Below are 19,729 nucleotides of genomic sequence, written 5' to 3'. Positions count from 1 at the left end.
AACAGAAATAAAACTGTACTAGCTTTAGATCTAGTTAAAACTAATCCAAACACCTGTACTGAGGCTTTCACCAAGTAAACATCCTATGCAAGTATTTTATGTAATCTATCTTAACTGTACAACTGAGCTACAACAGTAGCAGTTAAAGCTGTGAAAATCCTTAAGAAAGCCACAGAAATGTTTCAGCTTTCAGACAGAATTACAATAGCTCCAGGCTAGAAGTGTTTACAATCCTGCATTGTTTATTTAGTTTGAGGTAGTGCTGAACACATGAGAGTCTAAGGAAGGGGTGGGGGTTAAATGATATTTTGAAATCTGGTGCCTGAATATTCCACCAGGATATGTGACTTAGTAAAGATGAAAACAGTAAACAGGCACACGCATCTGTGTACAGGCTTAAAGTTTCAAAGACCACACAGTCTTAAAAGAAAATCCATAGCCAACTTCCAGTTCAAAAATTATATTAAATATAAAATAACCAATTAATGCATTTACAGAAAAATTAAACCAATATGAAAGTAACCACTTTTATACAGTTTGCAAAAAAGGAAGGATTAAGTTAAGGCACAGTGAGTAATACAATATTTCATACAAAGAAGGCAGTGAGAGCATTTGTTATGCAACAAATAGTAGGGAAAGGAAGTAAAAAAAACCAAACAACTGACCTTAATTTATTGGAAGAAAAGCAAAGTATCTTTCAGCTGTCAAAGTATTACTCAAGCTATCTGATGCTTTCTTTCTTTGATGCTATGTGAACTCCTACGAAGGTGGTTTTCTGTGTATTCTCCAGGTGTTGAATCAAGCTCTCCCTTGCAGACATTCAGGGCAAAGTAGTGATTTTACACTGTGGTCAGCACCCTCTGTCTTACAATTCAGAAAAGGCAAAGAATGGAGTATCAAAACAGATGGACTAGAGCTGATGATTGAATCCTCCTCCTTAGGTTTTCTGTACTACTGGAGAGCTGCTAGAGAGAATTTGTGCTGTACAGGACATTAGTTCAAGCAGAGGGTCATCTGAAATATGCAATTTATTCCAGAAACTAAGAGCCAAGCTACCTGGCCTGCAGTGTTACTTCAGGCTCCTTAGCTGGCAGTGGGAGCAAGGCCAGGGACATGTCATGATACCCAACAGCCCTATTTCATTGAGAACTATCTTTAACTTTTTTTTTATAAATCTCAAGGACAGAAGTAATGTTCTACATGGTACATAGTGCAGGTTCTCTGCTCCTTTACCTGCAATAGTTGACCACAGAAAATGACTGAGGCAATGACATCTGATTGTTGCAAAGTAAACCATTCACCTTTTACAAGCTACAGGTACAACAGTCATTGCAGTAAAATAGCCTTAATTGGTATTTGATGTGGAGCTACCTGCACTTCATTTAGACAAAAATAAAAATGTCTGTTGTTGCAAGTGCAGTATAACAACACATATTCATTTAAGAGAAGGAAAGAGTCATAAGTTTGGTTTTGTAGTTTCTGGTTATGTATGTATTCTGTGCTAACAGGATGAAAACCATCTGCAGTGGCACATCCCTTACTGACAATTTAACATTCAACACACAGTTTGTTTAGGTTACTCAAGTACACAGACTTGTGTAACCGATGTCCAAAAAAGTTCAGAGTTCTAGACTAGTACTACATAGAGTGTCCAGTGCACTTAATATCATTTAGGAAGACTTTAGTTACTTTTCCAGACCACTGAGAGCATGCATTCAAGCACATGGATCTCTAAATTCTTGGGCTTGGAGTGAGAACATCCTAACCAATGTTAGCTCTGAACTCAGCTACAGCACTGGATGGAGCAGCTGAGCACTGTTAGCCTCCAAGAGTGCTGGTACTTGTTAGTAAGTTCTTACGGGTGCTTACAGCCTCCTGGAAAGTTGGGATTTTTTCCACTTAAAAATCAAAAAGTCAGAGGACCCTTTAATCTAATTAACATTAAATCTAACATTTTTCTCTTGTGTTAACAACACAAAAAAAATACATGCATACAACAGTGACAATAAATAGGGGGAATAAGACTCCATTATAATTACTTTTGAGTTACAGGATATTAATTCCTATTAATCTATTCATAGAGAGCCAAGTTGCAAACAATGTGCAAATCAGGTTTTTAGAAGTAGGAAACAGCACTGCCTCTACAATCCACAGGTGTTAGAGACACAGCGATTCAAAGAAAAGACATTTCTACTTACTTTACACAGAAATTAGCTCACACATTCCATTTTAGACCAAATGTTTGTAGTGCAATTTTCATTTTAACTGAAGTGCCAATTTGGCAGAATGCCTCAGCCTTTATTAGGCAGACTGACTGAACAGACATTGCCTAGCTCTCTCCTGATCAATAAGAATGGTAGGAGTTGTATTTCACTGAACAAGCATAATCCTATTTTTCCTGTTTATAGGCAGATTGTGACGCCTGACAGTTCTTATTTCCTACATTGTACAGAGCTTTACACTTAAGGAGGGACAGGAACTACATCTTGTTTATTTTCCACAGTGGGTGGGCAATCTCCCTCATTTTCGAAGTTTACATTCACGAATGAAGAGCATGCTGTTGCTCCAGGCTGGTCTGTCTGGACAGGAGCTTCAGCTTGTGCCTTGTTCTGCTGTTCCTGATGCTGTCTTTCTGCTTCTTCTGACATCTTGTTTTCCTGTTCCTCCTCTTCCTCCTAGAGAGAACCAGGTTCATATGCTATTATTTACTATCTACCACTTACTTAGATTCAGTCTTTCCATAAGAGCATACCAGTTACTATTACAAGGTAAGGACATTTGTTCCACTAGAAAACAGTCACTAGTTGATCATAAGATGAGGTACATTCCAGAACTCCACTCCCATTATGAAAAAAATGAAATCCCCAAAAGTGAAGGATTAAACTGTGTTAAACACAGAAAAAAGACACATACCTAGATAAGCAGTTTCAGTTAACAGCAATAGTGATTGGTCTACCTCCTCTAAAGTTTTTTCAGCTCTCAATTAAAAAAAAAAGTAATAAAGCTTTAAATATGTTTTCCATCTCTTCTAAAGATTATTAAGGGTTAGGTTATTTTGCCTAAAGCACTGGCTACAAATCAGTATTGTCCCATTATGCTTTAGAACAAATGGTAACCTTGTGTTCAATTTACCCTTGAGACTGTGTTGAACAAGTTTTAGAGCTGGAGAGTGTATTGCTAGCAGCCCCCTTTTACAGCGTTCAGCAACTGTCCATGCAACTTTCTCACAGTGTTGACTTAAGAATGCATGGCACAAGAGAAACAGCAGAGCTCAGCACCCACCCGTTTCTAAGACTGATGAGCTGGAGAGAAAAAGCTGATGGATAAGAAAGCATTAATCATGCATCAAATGAAAACTGGAGGCAAGCTGAAATTGGGGGTCTAAAGTTTCATTTTAATGCCAGAATACAAATTTTATTTTTTAGAGTAGCAGGGAAGACCAGTTGGGAGAAAAGGAGTGCAAGAACCCTAGCTCCCACACATACCTCTCTCTTCATTCTGTAATACTCGTCAATGGCATATTGGTATTTTGGTGTGCTTATTCCCAGAACAGATGCAATCTTTTCCCCCAGGAAATCACACACTAAAAAATAAAAGGAGGTTTACATGGGATTAGTATCTAGAAGAAAATTCTTGTACGCTGTTTTATTATAAAAATTATCCCCATCTTTCCTGAATGGTTTTCTCTAGTCCTACTTCACTCACAAAATACAACAAAAATCTGTGAGGTTAATTTCCTTATAGGTAATTATTAGCTGAATATACTAATAATTGTTCTTTAGGATAAAGAATGAACAAAAGGAGAAGGATATGAAATTCAATGAAAATATATATGGTGATAGTGTTTGAATTATGCTAGTTTCAGCTTTGGATCTAAGTTTGTTTAGCTAGGAACCAGTTAAAGGGTAACCTTTGAGCTGAACTTTAACTGAAAATTAAGGTTAGACAAAAGTACATGGGTACCAACTGTACTGGCAGTTCAATCTAGTGGTACTAGCAAACTAGACAGTATTTATTGACATAAGCATCCTTCAAGTCAGTTTTAACAATGTTTTGTGTTGTATACTAACGGATTAATAAAATATTTGTTTCAGCTGTCTTAATTTTCAAGCTGTAGGCTACATCCAGTGCTACTTTGTTAAAACAGGTAGGGAACAGTCAGCACTATGGAACAGAGGTAAGCCTGTGTCAGTCATTTCTTTACCATGGTGATGGCTGCAGATAACACGGGTTGAGTAAAGGCAAGCAAGAAGTCAAATTATTTTGCACTTCAAATTGTAAATCTGCTCCAAGGATGAAAATGAGTTAGTCATCTTCAGGGAAAAATATAGAAGTCAGTCATTGACTGCTTCAATGAACATTCAGAAAAATTCTAGAGATACCCTGGCATCCTGAGTGCTGTGCAAAACAGCAGTTCAAATTACAGAGGTAAGAGCCAAAACTGAAGTGCAAAGAAGAAAGGACTGATCTTCAAATTCATAAAGGACTTCTAAAAAAAGGAAAAGCAATATCTACCCTTGCATATGAAGAACAGATGCGTCAAGGAATATAATTACACTGTACATTAGAGAAAAGGCATTTCTAAAAACAAGGATAGGTTTACTAATATAACAGACTGCCAAAATTATAAAAATATTCAAAATTATGTGTACAACGACAGAAACGCCATAATATTTGTGGGAAAAAACCCAATAAAGACCCTTTACCTTGGAAAGAACACAGACTGTGACAAGCATTTTTAAAACTTGGCAAAATTATAAGAGGTCCACGAGTCAAATAAATGTTTGGGCAGTGAGTTTAAGACCCTTGACAACAGTCCTGTTTATTTTGTAACCTCAGAAGTTCATAGTATGGCACACAACTAGATGTGTTCTTGGGATACTTTCTAGTTGTCTTCAGAAAAACTGTCAGTTTAGTTACACCCGCCAGGATTCTTTTCAGGTAACATGACACAAAATGGTTCCATACAAAATCTAATAGAAAACAGATATATTTCCTTGCCAACATCAATCTATCTCCATATGAAGAAAAAGGGGAGAAAGTGTTCATCAAAAGAGTACTTGCTATTCATTCTTCCATGCAAGAGTTGTTTATTGAAAAAAAAATAAAAATTATAAGTGCCTAAGGCAGGAGAGTACATCTCCACAGATTAAATACAGTTCAATTCATACTTCTGAAAAAACAGCAAGTAGAACCCAAAGATGAATTACAGTCTGTCCACATGACTTTGTGACTTTCAATATTCCCCTTCTGGTTTACCCAAGAATTAAGTAAAGCAATACCTGATAAGGTTGATGTGGCAACTCGCAGCATGTGAAACCACAAGTAGGGTCCCCATGTGAGTGTTGTCTGCAGGAACAAGAGTAGTATGAGTATGTACAGCTGTATGGCCATGGCACAAAATAACACATGCAAAGCTGCAAATGGCTGGAGAAGAAAGACCTGCAGTATTTTCTGTTTTCCAGCTCCTACCATGTTTTTGCTTTAAAATAAGTATAGACCAGACAAGTGAAGCAAAGTATCACCACAAGATATAAATATAACCATGGTTTACCTCTGGGAAAATTTCTTTCACTGCTTTTTGTTTCCTGCTTCCAGACTTGGGAAATGACAAGCAGCCAGCTCAATCCCCAACTAGAAAAAGCTTCCCACAACGTGCTGAATTCCATCAGGCCAAGAGAAGAAGAGAGGGAACAAAGTAATCCCTCATTACAATAACGAGTGAACTGCAAAAGACTGTTTAAAATCAAACCAAACCTTCAAACCTCTGAGGAAGAGGCTGCTTTAAAACATTTACAACCAAACAGGAATTATCCCTTGAAATTACACCTGGAAAACAAAGGCAGGAGCCCTGAGGGAGGGGGGGAAGTTGATCGAGAGGCTGCCAAGCAAAGCACCTGGGCCGCTGTGAACCAGGAGGAACACAGCAGGAATAAACAGGCCTCAGCTGGGGCCACCTCAAGCATTTGCATGTGAGTGAGGAAGTTTCTCTGAAGTGCCTGCACACCAGGGCACACAACATGGGCACACAACATGGGACATAAGCATGAGGAGCTGGAGATCTGTGTGCAGCTGCAGGGGTAGGATCTCGTCAGGATCCCAGCGATGCAGTGAATGGACTGAGTGCTGCTCTGGAGGGATACAGACTGGTTAGGAAGGGCTGGCCAGGAAGACAAAAGGAATTGCTCTTTACATGACTGGGGTGTATTCACAGCTACAGCAAAAATACTGCAGCCTCCACACGAACTGATATATAGATATATACAAAGTAAATTAAAGATTTATAATTAAATTAATTATAGAATAATGGATGTGCACAGGCTATGCTTTTCATCAAGGGAAGAGACTTTATCTGTTTAAAAAAAAAAACAAACAAAACTGTGTAATAAAAAGGAAAAGAGGAAAAGCAGATTTCAAGCAAATGGGGGAAAAAAATGTAGGCTTTTCTGTTTGTGAAAAAGCAAATTCAGCTTTCACAGTGAACTAAAATATGTTTATAGTTAACAGGCTGTTGTATTCAGGCGAGCTCTTTGATACATATTTCCCCCCAGAAAAGATCTCTGTAGAGGTACCTTTCTTCTGGAAAGTAGCAATTTAAAGTGTCAGCTTTTATTAAGTAAAACATATTAGCACTACTCAGCTATGTAAGTATTTATAACTTGCTGCTAAGAACTGTTTGGTAGTAACCTTTTTCTATGATCTTATTTAATAGACGTGTGTACAGGAACAACCAATATTATTGTAAATAATACTGCTACAGAAACTATCTGGTATAGCCTCAGTATATATGTACACAAGCTACTAGACTTTGGTGCTTTCCAAGCATCATCTCTACAAATCAGTGCAGCAAGAAATTGTCTGTCAAGCCCCAAACTCAAGTTGGGCAGGCTGACAAAAAGCCAGATGCTATATATTTTTGGCAGTGGATATGGAAAATGTCCTGCCAAGGTAAAAGTGTAAGCAAAACCAGCTGCTATCCTGCTCACACAAAAGCACCTCCAGCTCATTGATTATGTGCTCAGTTGGCAGAAAGGCTAACGAGGAGTTTGTTCAGCTGAAGAAGTCAAAAAAAGTGCTGGAAAAGCTTGTTGCCACAGGTGCAAATAATGGCACAGACAGGGCTCTGCACAATCCTTCGTGATGAGGTGACAGGGTTAAAAAGCATTCATGCAGGGCACAGGACAAACAAGGGCCTGCTGTGTGCTGTAAGAAAGAAGTTACAAGAGCCCCCATAATATTTCAGAGTGAAAAGACAAGCTGAGCTTCAATGTGACAGAAGCAAGTCAGACCCAGAACATTCTGATAAGTTTGTGGTAACACAAACGTGGGTAACAGCTGAGGCTCAGCAGACACAGAGGTTCTACTTCTACTCTTCCCCCACCACAGCTAAAAATCAGTTTGGTGCACTGGAAGCACTTCTAAGTGCAGCTTCGTGGGAATCTCTGCTTTCTGACAAAGCCCAACCAGACATTTCCTCACTCCTGACAAGCAAAGCTTTGCCAGACTCCTCAGTTAAAAAAGTAACTTTCTTTCCAGCGTGTCAAAAGGAATATAAAATCATGAGAGAGGCCAACTTCACAGGAAATCAACAGGAGAAAGGAGATGGTTTGGAGAGTAAACCACCAGGAACAACCAGGAACAAGGGAACACATCCAAGGAATCACCTTCCTTTTCCACACATTACCCCTTTATCTCTTCAGGGTAAATTTGGGTGCCTTCCCAGAGCACCTTGGAGAGGGAAGCAGAAATGGCAGATGTGAGGCAAGAACTGGTACTGGGGAAACTGGAACCGTTCAAGTGACATGAACAGGGCTCTTAAGCAAAGGCTCAGCACAAATTCATCAAATTAACCCTTGTCAGTGAAGTAGTTTTAATACACTGAGCTGGAAACTGGAAAACCATACCCAAGTCAGGTCCTACAGACCTGCAGAACCACATACCCAGACACTGCCTGTCAGCTTCCTTGGGCCAGCCAGAGAAGCCTTCATCCTCAGTCTTTAATCAACTCAAGGACGCAGCAATATTGTATTTCTTGACAGGAAACAAGGGACAGTATGAAACACATCCACTGTTTATAGTATTTCTCCTGCAATCAGTCTCTTTAGTAGATGCTTCTACAATGTTTAATTATATTACTCAGCTATCCTGACTTTATTTTGTTGTCAAAATGGAAAGCATAATGGTTTTGACAACCGATTTTTAAATTACAAAAAATCTTAATGTATCATTTTAATTTAAATAGGAATGCACATAATGGATTCAATCATTGATAAAACCAAGAGGCATCTGGTTCAATAACAGAACATAATTTTGTTTCCTAGTGTGGGACTGCAGAAGGGAGCACACATGTTCTCTTGAATTTCTGAGTGCACCAGGTTCCTGAACAACCCACATATGTATTTATTTTTGGCAGATTTCAGCCCTAATAACACTTAAACTTTCAAAGGTATGTAGGGTTTCTTTTTGTCAGCGAAAATGGCAAAATGAGAAAAATAATAATTTCCTGATTTAGGAAAAACAAAATCCTGTATTTAATAGTTAATATATGCCATCAAATATTTACTTTTTCATTGTTTACTGTGCCAAGATAAATTTAATTTGTTAATTACTTTAATCAATACTGTTCATTGCTATAATAGGCTCTTTTGTGTAAGACCATGTAAAACTGTGGCATCTAAGACAAGCCAGTGAAAACAAGATCAGGAACACACCTACCATCCTCCATCAGGAGCTTCTACCATATTATAAGAGGTTATTACTTGGTCAGTGACTATTTTTCTCCTTCATCCTCAAATTCTTAAAAGAAAACCAGACTTCGATGGTCCTCAAGAGAGAAATTTGTGCTATTTGAAGTTAAAGCCCTTTTAACTACAGGACATCAAGATAACCTTCCTGCAAGGATGGGTTTCAATCTTTCTGAGCATTGAAGGTTAATAAAATCAAATCCCTCCTGGAGCTTTGTTGCAGATGTCTTCTTGGGATGGATTCCAAAGCTACCACACCAAAGTCATGTTGCTCACAGTTCCTCTGGGAATACTTACACTCCACCTTCTGCCCACTCATCTAACAGGTGAATGCAGCAAAGAGTTTACACCAGGTGTCCCTTCAGGGATAAACAGAAGGATTATCGTCTTAATTAATACAAAATAAAGTCTTGGTGGACAAAAACAAAAGAAAATATACATATAGAGTGCAAACATCTACATTTAAGGACAAAAGAATCAAAAATACATCTATGCTATTAAAGCATTTGAATTTCAGTGTGAGAACATTCAGATAATACTGAATGCTACTATCTAAAAAATAATATCCTGTGTTCTGGATTAAAAAACACAAAACTCAACAGAATGGACACCCCAGTCCACCAATGTTAATGAACTGAGTGCTGACCTATTGAAGCACCAGAAGTTGCTTCAAAAAAAATTTGAAACCCAGCTCTTTTAGAGAATTGTTTTGTGACAAGTAACAGGAATCCACACCAAGTGCTCTGGTTATGGTATTACCAGGATATACACATATTACTTTGCTTAGTAAGAAATACATTGGCATTGCCTGCTTAGCTCTAAAACACAATTAAACCAAGGTACTCACTGAAGACATATCTTTACAACACAGCAAAATATTTGTTTCTCTTAAACTCATTCAAAAACTGCCAGGATGCTAATCCCAACAGAGCTTTGAAATTTCATGTTGGAAAGTTTCTATTCAAAATATTGAATGTGCTTTTTCTGAAAATAAACTGGTCCAGAAACAGCTATTACTCGCAACATACTTTTTTGTATCCCAACTGAGATAACAAGTTTTAGACATGCTGGTCTCAGCAAACAGACTATTTAATTGCCTTTATAGAAATCCTACAAAAAACATTTTAAAAGCAGCTGTTGGCTAAAACACCAAAGCTCAGCTTGGACTAACATTTCTTCAATTGTCTGGCTCAGCTGGGATACACAAAGCATGCAGGAGATAAAGTAAGCCTCACTTAATGGCAACCCCTGCTCTAATCAAGTTCATTCTGTCCGAGGTAAAAAGCAATACATAATAAGGCATAGAGTGTTCCACAATAAACTACTCTGGTTTGGGGGGTGCTTTTATTAAAAAAAAAGTATTCAAAATTAAGGATTTAATAAACTATAAAAGGAGAATAATGCAATCTTAACTCCACCATACAATATTCTTTTCGGTATTCAGAAAAGAAATCTGTGTTAGGAAAGGAGGGGGACAATCATGCAGCATTCCTGGCTGTTGTGCACACTTGAGGGCTCTTTAGTTAAGTGTCCATTTGCACAGCAGCATGTGTGTCTCTGCCCTCACAACACCTACACCAAGGCTTGTGAGCCTTCTGTCACTGCATCACCATGGAACTCTTCTACTGTTGGGAAATGGCACAAAAACCTACACACATCTTGCTCCCTGATCATTATGATTGGGAACAAAAATCTCTCAGACATCCACGGGTATCTGACATGACTGCCTAGTGGGGAACAGACCTCACCCTGAAGATACCTGAACATTACCATAACAGTCAGTAAGTTTCACAGTTCCTGCTTTTATTTGAGAAGATCCTTAAGGAGGAAAAAAACACCCTAGTACCCAGCTAGGCAGCTTACCATCTCACTCATTGTTTGTGATTACAATACAGTTCTTTCCCAACTATATAGTTTGTGTGTATTTAATACTGATAATATCCTACCTGCTATCAGGCTGATGTTATTTTTTGTTGTATACAGTAACTGCCTACCAAGAAAGAGGGCAATGCCATCAATCCATACAAAACACATTGCAACAACTCCACTTGTGAAACCCCCAATCCCACCTGAATTCCCATCATCTCACTGGAGCCTAATCCTCAACCCACCTTTTTTCTTCTTCAAGATAAATTAATTTTACAGGGGGGAAGAGAGGTACCGCTGGACAGTCACAGCAAACCTCCTATGGTCCACCGGTTCTTCAGAAGAGCATAAGCAGAAAGTCAAAATCTTCAGTCCCTTCAAGAAAGCCAAGCTCTCCCAGGATGGGTACACATATTAATAAATACAGGATCTACTACTGTAGAGTAAATAGAAAGCTTCAACCACAACATTTCTTAATTTGGATTCCCAAACAATGGTGCAGGAGTCATTCCAACAGCAATGTCAAGTAGAAAGCAGGGCACTGTTTTCCATGCATGCGAGGTCTCTTCTCTGAAGTGTGGGAACAAGCAGCTCCACACCAGTGTCTCTCTCCAGTGTGCAGCCAGGTAGGACGAGGAGTCCTGCACAAAGCCATGGCTCCTGGCTGCCTGAGCACACAGCAGCACATCAGGGAGGACCCAGCCACTTTGGGAGCCTCCACCTCAGTACAGGCACCTAAGTGCAGGGAGGGCCAAGAAGAGAACTCTGCCAGCGGGCAGGGAATAGGACTGCAGACTCAATTTACTGAGGCAAGGATTGTTGCAGAAGGGTAGAGGTGGTTGGCACACAAGTTTCTGGGGTTGTCATAAAAGAAACATGAGACTGGGCATGTGGAGAGATGAAGAGCAGGATGTGGATCTTCTCTGGGACTGACTGCCAGAGGGAGGGAGCTGCTGCTGCCAGTGTTGGCACATACGGCTGTGAGCTTTGCAATCACACTAGCACTACAAAGTAGTTTATCAGACAGGCCAACAGAATAAAACAGATTATGTATTTCATTTTACCTCTAAGTATAGATCCACAATCATTGACAAAAAGGGAAATGCATTTTAGCAGCTACAATGCACACTACTGGGTTTAATTCTTGAGGCTTCACTTTAATCTGGACCAATAATAGGAAACTCCATTCACAGGCTGAGCAACATCTCAACATCTCAACACAGATGAACATTACTTACATGGACTAGGCAGGTCCTTTAAAATCTGGTTTTTATGTATCATGAATCACAACAATCTTCCTTTATTTCTGCAACTCACCTGTTTCTTTCCCTCCTATACTCTTTTAATTATATTGAATTGTTGTTATGGTGACCCTAAATTACAGGTTTAACTCTTCAACAAGCTCTTCAACTTTGTTTCTTATGTCAACAAACCTTGCAAATTTTTTTTAAGCAACAGTATAAACCAAGGTATCTACTTGTATCTACAAGGCAAGTATTATTAGAAAGGGAGAGGACAAACTAGAACTGTGAAGAAATTAAACCCATTTCCAATTAATAAGGCTACTTTAGTGGAGTTGAACTCCAGGACAAAACTTCCCAGTAATACTTTTCACAGATTTCTGAGTCCATTAAGCTAATCAAATTATTAGAAATTATGATACTAAAGATTATATCAGATCTGTGACACAAAAAAATAAGTATAAAATGTTTATAGCTGCCCAGTAAACCAGAAGTAGCAATTTATGAAGTAAAATACCTACAGGATCTACAGGTGGCAACAGGTCTTTTTTCTCTTGTTCATCTTCCTCTTCATCTGTGCTATATTCTTCCATTGTTTCTCCACTTGCAAAATGAATAACCCTCCTTGGAATTTTCTTTTTCTTTCCTATGACACCCAGCTCCACATTCTCAAAGCCGCTTTCTCCCTTTGAAAGTTGCTATAAAGGAAAAAAACATCATTATCTCAAGTGCATGCTTCTGGAACTGGAAAGTTCCCCCTTAACAAAGTTCATGAGATATTTAAAATATTTTAGATTAATTAGCATTTACAGTGGACATTTATAAGAGCTTGCCTGTAGATAAAAGACTGAAACATTCTTGTTTGCAGATATGCAAAAACTGATCCCTTCTCTAAAATTAACAAACAGGTTTCTTCTGGGGGGCCACATTTCATTAAATAATTTGATAAGCACAGAAATATCATTATTTATTAAATAAATATTTATTGTTGGGTTTGGAATGAATATCTAATAAAATCAACCAAGTAGTTCATAGGCTGTAGCTGCCTCTTTGCAAGTTCAGACAGACACCTCTAACACAAAAGAGAACTGAATAACTAAGCAGCCAGGCTCAAGCTTTAAAAAGATGCACAGAGGAATCTGCCCCTGTGGGCTTTCATCAGCAACCATGATTAGTACAAGGGACCAGGGTAAAAGGACAACACTGAGTTTTGTGGCTAAGAACATACAAAGTGAGAACTACAATGTCTGGCTGTGTTCTCCAGCTGCCGAATGCTACAATGCAGCCTTTGGGTCGCAAGCATTAAGAACTTCTAGTTCAGAAGCCTGTCAATAAATCTTTAGGCTAGTCACTCCTGCAGGGAGAGAATTTTATTAAGGTTTTGTATTGCAGCTATCAAAACAGAGCCTTCATCTTGGTAGAGCTTTTAGATGCTTCTGCATCAAATGCACAAAACTGTGCTGAAAACACTTCTGTCATGAGGAGAAGGCCAGAGAGGTTAGGAAATGCCAACCACATGTTTTTAATGTACCATGAAGGTTTTTAAAAATGCATGAGCTCATGTAATTTGAAACTGTATCATAAGGCATGACAGGCGTAGTGTGTGCAGAATCCGGGTTGCATAAAATGCATTCCAATTTCCAGCTTCCTTCCTATACAAACCTAATGATCTCCACAGGGCACAGCTCAAAATTATAAATAAAAATACATGTTTTATCACACAGCTGTAAGACATCCCTTAACCACTGCAAGTGCAGCATCGCCATCCTCATCCCTCATGCTAGATTACACAAGGCAGCTTTGCAAGGCAAGCAGGCTTGGTTAGCCGAGAAAGACAGTGGGCACGGGAGAGGCAGCAGAGGGTCCTGGGGGGCAGAACCGCTTCCTTCATTCCAGCCACGGATTCTTCTCATGCCCACGAAGAGGGAGGGCAGGCAGAGATGACGTGCTGAGCTCTACCGCGTGGAGAGGGAGCGCACCCATTCATCATCGCTCCAGCCCTGTACCTCCGCTCCTCAAAACTGCAAGTCATCTCAGCTCCCCCGGCACCTCCTTAGCCAGGCTGGCACGTTCCAGGCAACATTTTCCTGGAGGAGCACAGCAGAATCCAGCAGCAAGTTTTCAATGGGGTAATTCAGCTGAAACAGGATTGTATTTTCAGGCAGAATCACATTTTCATGTAGAAAGACAAAACTGACTAGCTGGGGCCCAGTGCAATCTCTCTGCTGTCTATCAGTCTTGGGAACAGAGCAAAGCTACAAAAACACAAATGCTGAAACAGAGAAGCAGCCTGAGCCCAGGGAGCGCTCCTTGCTGCCATTATAAAAGTGCCACTTCCCGGGATTTAGTTCTGTATCTTTTTGTGCAAAAAGCACCACAGAATCAGCTTTTCATGAACATTCCACACTCCTTTATTGGCATCATACAATGACACTGTTTTTATATTTAGGCACAGTACTGAAGAGCACTGTTTCTTGCAAACACATCATAGATATCACTGTGATTAATAACAGCAAGCAATGTGAGCCCCTCCTTAAGAGTTCCTCTAAAAGCACAAGTCTCTTAATCTGATTTTGGCTCATTTAGTGCAAATGCTTCAAATATTTTAACTTTAAAAAATGTGGTTTAATATTTCACGTTTTAAAAGCAAGCTTTAGTTCCCTGAACATTCATCCCACACTCACACTACCTACAGTAAGCAGCTCCCCATAGCTGGAACTGGTACAACATTTCAGACAAATGTTGTCTGTTGTACCAGAAGCTCAAGACAGAAAGGATTCACCAAGGTACGGTGAATCTGGCTCCCTTAGCAATCTGGCTCAAAGTCCTAGTTCATTAAATGAAATAATGTATGTCATCTGCTGTTTTGGTTATTACCTAGTCAATAAACCTGTGTGGGTTTTAGTCAGCACTGGCCTTTTAAGTTTCACCTGCACAGCAATAGAAGCTGATAAACTCTCCCAGGTACGAGCAGAAAGTTCAGCACCAATAAATTTTATCATTTTATCTTTCCAAAACTGTGGTAATGCAAACGTATTCTAGAGTTATCAGCCAGATTCACTTTATAGCTCAAATGTTACAGTATTTCTTGTCTGAGAATTCATACTTTTGATCTTCCTTTACAAATTTGATCTTCTTTTCCAATTTAGGAAGTTTTTACAAAGACCTTTCTTCCAGTGCATGGCTTTAGTCAGGTTTCTGACCTCATTTTTTTCCCATAGGCTCCTCCTTCTCTAACACATTATATGGTCTTGAAAGACTCAGCATTTGTGGCCACGTCACAGAAGTATTTACTTTGGCTTCTATCCTGGCAACTGTTAGACACCAAGGCTGGTCACTCGTGTGCTTTTGCCACACTAGCAAACACTCTTAAGGCACTCGGTAAACACCGTAAGGCGACTTCCCCTTTCTTTTAAATGTCCCCTTGGAATTTTTCTTGGCTTTATGGCACACATACAAACCTTGCCTGCCAGGCAGGTTAAGGATCTGAAGCTCATGTTCCTTGTTTACCCTCCTTACACCCACTCCACCTCACCCTTTGTCCAGAAACAGAGAGAGAGCAGGGAATCTTTGGACAGTGCTGATACAATACCCAGCACAATAGAATTTTGGTCCACATATAAAATGCCAAAATAAATAAACTACAGTTAAGGATAAGGTGTGCCTGGACACCTTCAGGCAAGCTGGGAGAGCAGACACAAGTAGTATTAGGTGATGCAATAACATAAAGTTTCATGAAGGAGACGAAGAAGAAAACTAAAATGAAACAGGGAGACCAGGCTATTGACTTCGGCATCTTTTAACCTGTCAAATGCAGGAATCCTTGTAAGAGCTTATGACCCAAAGCACCAGAGTGTGTGATGCCCACTTGAGAAAGACGAGTAATTCAATTTGCACAGATCTACTAACCAGATACTGCTAGTCACTAGAAGGCTGGTAATAGCTAATGAAAAATATTTCTACCATGCTATCTTGACAGTCTTACTGATTTTTTTATTTTTTTTTTTTTTTTGGCTAGAGTTCGGGGGGAGGGTTGTTTAGGTTTGAGTGGTTTGGGTTTCTTTCATATTGCTTGCTTGACTTTCCACCCTTGTGCTCCAACTGAAATTAAATAGTCTTTCAGAAACAAAAGACAAGATGCTAGAGCTGGAGAACGACTGTTAGAAAAGACACCCTCGCAACAAGCCTTGAAAGGCACCGTACCCGGGCAAGGGGCAGCGGCAGCGCCCACAGCACCCAGGGCGCAGCGAGGCCGGGCGAGCAGCGGCAGGGAAGCGAGCTCGCCTGGCCGCGCTGTAATTAAGAGCTGCTGTCCCTGATCGCCTCCCACGCCTTCGCCAACTTGACAGCACGGAGGGAAGTGGAAACCTGTCTCACTCTAATATTCATCAGGCTCGTTTGTCCGAGGCATTGTCCGCCGACGAGCAGGAGACACCGGAGACACGCGTGCCCGCCGCGCTGTCTGTAATTACAGCGCGCTGGACGGAAGGGCTGGCTCACAGACAGACAGACAGACAGACCGACCTGCTGTCCCGCGGCCGGGCCACTGCACCCCACCGCCACAGCGGGGAACCGCGGGCTCCCCCAGCCCCGCGCAACCCCGGCACGTCAGGCCGCGGCCGCCACCCACGCCCCGGCCGCGGCCTCGCCCCGCTCCGGCAGCGGCTGCGCCCGGGCCCCGCCGCCCGCCCGGGCGACCGGAGAGCCGCCCGCCGGCCCCGCTCACCTGCTCGGGCTCCATGGCGCCGGCGGCGGGCGCGCAGTAGAGGCTGATGGCGGACAGCCCCTGTTCCATCCTCCCGCCCGCCGCGGCGCCGGGGGAGGGCGGCAGCGGGCCCGCCGCGGCCCGGGGAGGCGAGAGCGGCCGGGCGGCACCGCCCGTCACACCGCCCGCCGGGGCGGTGCCTGCGGCCCGCGGGGCCGGCCGCGCACAGGAGCCGGCACCCGCCCGGCGGAGACTGGGGCGCCGCTCCCACCGGCTTCGGTCATTTCGCTTCTCTCCGCAGCCCGGCATTAACCGGAGCCGGGAGGGAGGCACGGGAGAGGCCAGGGGCGGCCGGGCTGCCAGAGACAGCCGTACCTCCACAGAGGCGGAAACATAGCCCCGCTGCGCCGAGGGAAAAGCGCTCGTTCTGGGGCAACACACACATCGTCCTCCCAAAATAGCGTGAGGCCCTGCAAAATAATAGAATAATATTTTAAGAAGCAGATGGAGCTCCTTGACAGTAGTTAGGGGGCTTACTAGCCCAGGACCACTCTTGCTCAGCCTTGTAGGATTGGGTACTGGTTCAGGAAACTCAGCCCTTTGTAAAGAGCGAGCCCTTGAACAAGAAAGAAATGCAGGCCAAGAATGCCCTGGCCCCTGGGCTGCGGCTGGATGAGAAAATAACATACATGCCCAGGAGAGTGGAGGTGTTTGCTAGGTAAGAGGTTGGCTGCTCCTGGAGAGAGGTGGGAGCCCTTCTGCCTCCACTCTGTGCTGATCTCGGCAAAATGTACATTAGTAAACGTCAACTACCAGTGAAAACAGCTGGAGCTGGAAGCATGTGAAACATTTTTATGGGATTGAGAAGGGAGTAGTTTTAATTTTTTTTGGAGGAGGAGGGGGTGGAACCAATGGCTGTAATATGCCCTTCCATGACAGCAAGAACAAAGCCATCATTAAGAATAGTTTCCAAAAAATTACACTCTATAGCACAATATGGGCTCTTAGACACTTTCTTAGTCGTATTATCAAAGCATAATCCAGAGCCCATGACAAAAGCCCGGGTAAAGTACAGATGCATCAGACTTACAATTATACCATAATCAGCATAAGGCAGAAAATGTTCCCTTGTGAAAAGGGCTGACATACAATGTATAGTTACAGAAACAGAATGATTACAGAATGAAAGGTTGGACTATTATTTTTGACAGTACAGGGCTGAATATCTGCATAAGGGATTACAACAAACATACATCACCTAAAGTTGCAAAGAAACAAACTAACGTTAGGATACATAAATACTTCTTACCCTCAACAGAGTAAACATTCTGTTTAGTGAACGACTGGTTGGAATAGATGAACAGCTCCTCAAAAGCACCATTAAATCATCAACCAACCAACTTGCTTTTCTTCACCTCTGCTGTGGTTAGAGCAGCTGTACAGTCATATTGAACTTAATCTTTCACCTCCCAGTACAACTGGCATTTGCAACTTGGACAAGTTAAATGAATTTAACACATTAATGCTGAAAGTCCTATGGAAAGGTAAAGCGTTAACAAATAAACCATAGCTGTTTGTGTGCGCTAATAGTTAATTGTCCAGCTTCTATCACACAGCTATCTATTGACCATCATAACAATTTCCTCTTAGCAGGCTGCTCAGCAGCAGCCTGAGCTCAAACAGCTCAGACAAAAGCTTGTCTGACAGCAGCAACAGCTTTCAGCAAGATATACACAGGAAGACAGACCTCACTATTCTAAGCATTTCCAGGGAATTTTGCTTGACTCTAGCTCTTCAAGGTTCTTGTACGCTAGACAAAACTTTTCTGCAGACTTTTCTGAGATGCCGTAGAGCATGAGGACAAAAACTCTAATGCAAGAAAATGGTGCTGGGAGTGTTGTTACATATTTGCCTGGAGAGTTTTATTTGCACCAAGCTATGAAAGGCCATGTAAGTCACCAATCCATTTAGACATGCTCCTACACAGCTGAAGTCTTATTCTTAGTGTCTCCATCATGGATGTATTTTCTTTTCCAGACTTGAGATCCTCAGGCAATTTTTCTAAGCAGGCTCCAAAGTATTTTCTACCTGGCTTGCTAAGGTAAGAGCAATATACACTTTGTTAATTCCAGCATATATCTTAGAAATAACAATTAATACACCTTATACTTTAAAGGAAATGCATTCTCAACTTACCCTTGTCTCTGCCAACACTCAGCTCTTTGTGTGAGTGACAGCTCTCTTTTTATCTGGTTGCAGTTTTAGTGCTTTGGAAATGGTGAACTAAAAGTTGAAACTAAATGTAGGCCTCAAGCTGAAAATAGAGTTAAATTGTTGGTAACTTGACAGTCTGACTGAGCCTGTCCTGGAGCACAGTGCTTCACTGTTCATCCTCAATATCCCCATTCATGTTTGATTTCCATCAAAAGCATTAACCATGCACTCTCCCCTAGGGACTGCATTTCAAACCAAGATTTCATACTCTTTCCTGCATGGTTTTGCATATTGCATTGGTTTATACTCCTCAAAAACTGAAAATACTATAAAAAGAAAAATCAGGTTTTAGTAAGCACACTTCTTCAGAAGGACAGCTCCCCAACAAGCTGGTGATATGCAAGGACTCATTATTTTGTTGTATTTAAAATACAAATATTCAAATTAACTGATTCTTGTGCAGATTAATGCGATGCATAAAATGCTGTGCATTTAGGTAGATGGCATATTGAAGATTTTGCAGCATCCTCCATATACTGAACACATACCACTAATGAAGCAGGAGATAGTTTCACATTATAAATTACATTACAGCATAGCTTACGTTTTATTAGTGCAAGAGTCCAATTTCATATATTAGACATTCCCTGTTAGCTACCATCTCAGAGAACTGGCTGACAGAGGGAACCACTTGTTTTAACTACTGCATTTAACTTTTACCTAGACAGCAGCAATAGGTGTCCATTTACACACTAAACACTGCAGTGTTTAAATAATATTTACTATTTTAATAACAATATTAAAATATTATAAAATGATATTTTAATAATAATATTAAAATTTTAATACACCCTTTTACTCTAAGATAAGGGTACAAGATCTTACCATATTTGTCAAGATCTATGTTGGATTTCAAGGTTCATCTTGGTCTACCTAGTTTCTGAAATGTGCCTGTGGAT

At 40.9% G+C, this 19,729-nt stretch overlaps 1 protein-coding gene across 1 annotated transcript; it reads right to left on the bottom strand.

The window, feature by feature from the left end:
* Positions 1-222: 222 nt before the first annotated feature.
* Positions 223-16,880, bottom strand: FAM177A1 (family with sequence similarity 177 member A1). Its single transcript, XM_038136791.1, has 5 exons — positions 16,578-16,880; positions 12,373-12,549; positions 5,283-5,349; positions 3,486-3,583; positions 223-2,675 (listed from the first exon to the last, which is right to left on the bottom strand). The coding sequence occupies exons 1-5, from the start codon at positions 16,863-16,865 to the stop codon at positions 2,463-2,465; spliced, it is 843 nt and encodes a 280-aa protein (XP_037992719.1). The 5' UTR covers positions 16,866-16,880; the 3' UTR covers positions 223-2,462.
* Positions 16,881-19,729: the final 2,849 nt, after the last annotated feature.

The sequence above is a fragment of the Motacilla alba genome, chromosome 5 (assembly GCF_015832195.1).
Source record: "Motacilla alba alba isolate MOTALB_02 chromosome 5, Motacilla_alba_V1.0_pri, whole genome shotgun sequence".
Classification (NCBI taxonomy): domain Eukaryota; kingdom Metazoa; phylum Chordata; class Aves; order Passeriformes; family Motacillidae; genus Motacilla; species Motacilla alba.
The sequence above is the reverse complement of the archived record's forward strand: the minus strand, read 5'-3'. Positions and strand labels throughout refer to the sequence as shown.

Bases quoted from the DNA above. Each gene is read 5' to 3' on its own strand.
- FAM177A1 (XM_038136791.1), bottom strand. From the start codon at position 16,865: ATGCCGGGCTGCGGAGAGAAGCGAAATGACCGAAGCCGGTGGGAGCGG. The intron at 5,350-12,372 runs GTAGGTATTTTA...TTGTTCCTGCAG, and splicing joins TGTTGCCACCTGTAGATCCT to ACAACACTCACATGGGGACC. The intron at 2,676-3,485 runs GTATGTGTGGGA...GGTTCTCTCTAG, and splicing joins ATTACAGAATGAAGAGAGAG to GAGGAAGAGGAGGAACAGGA.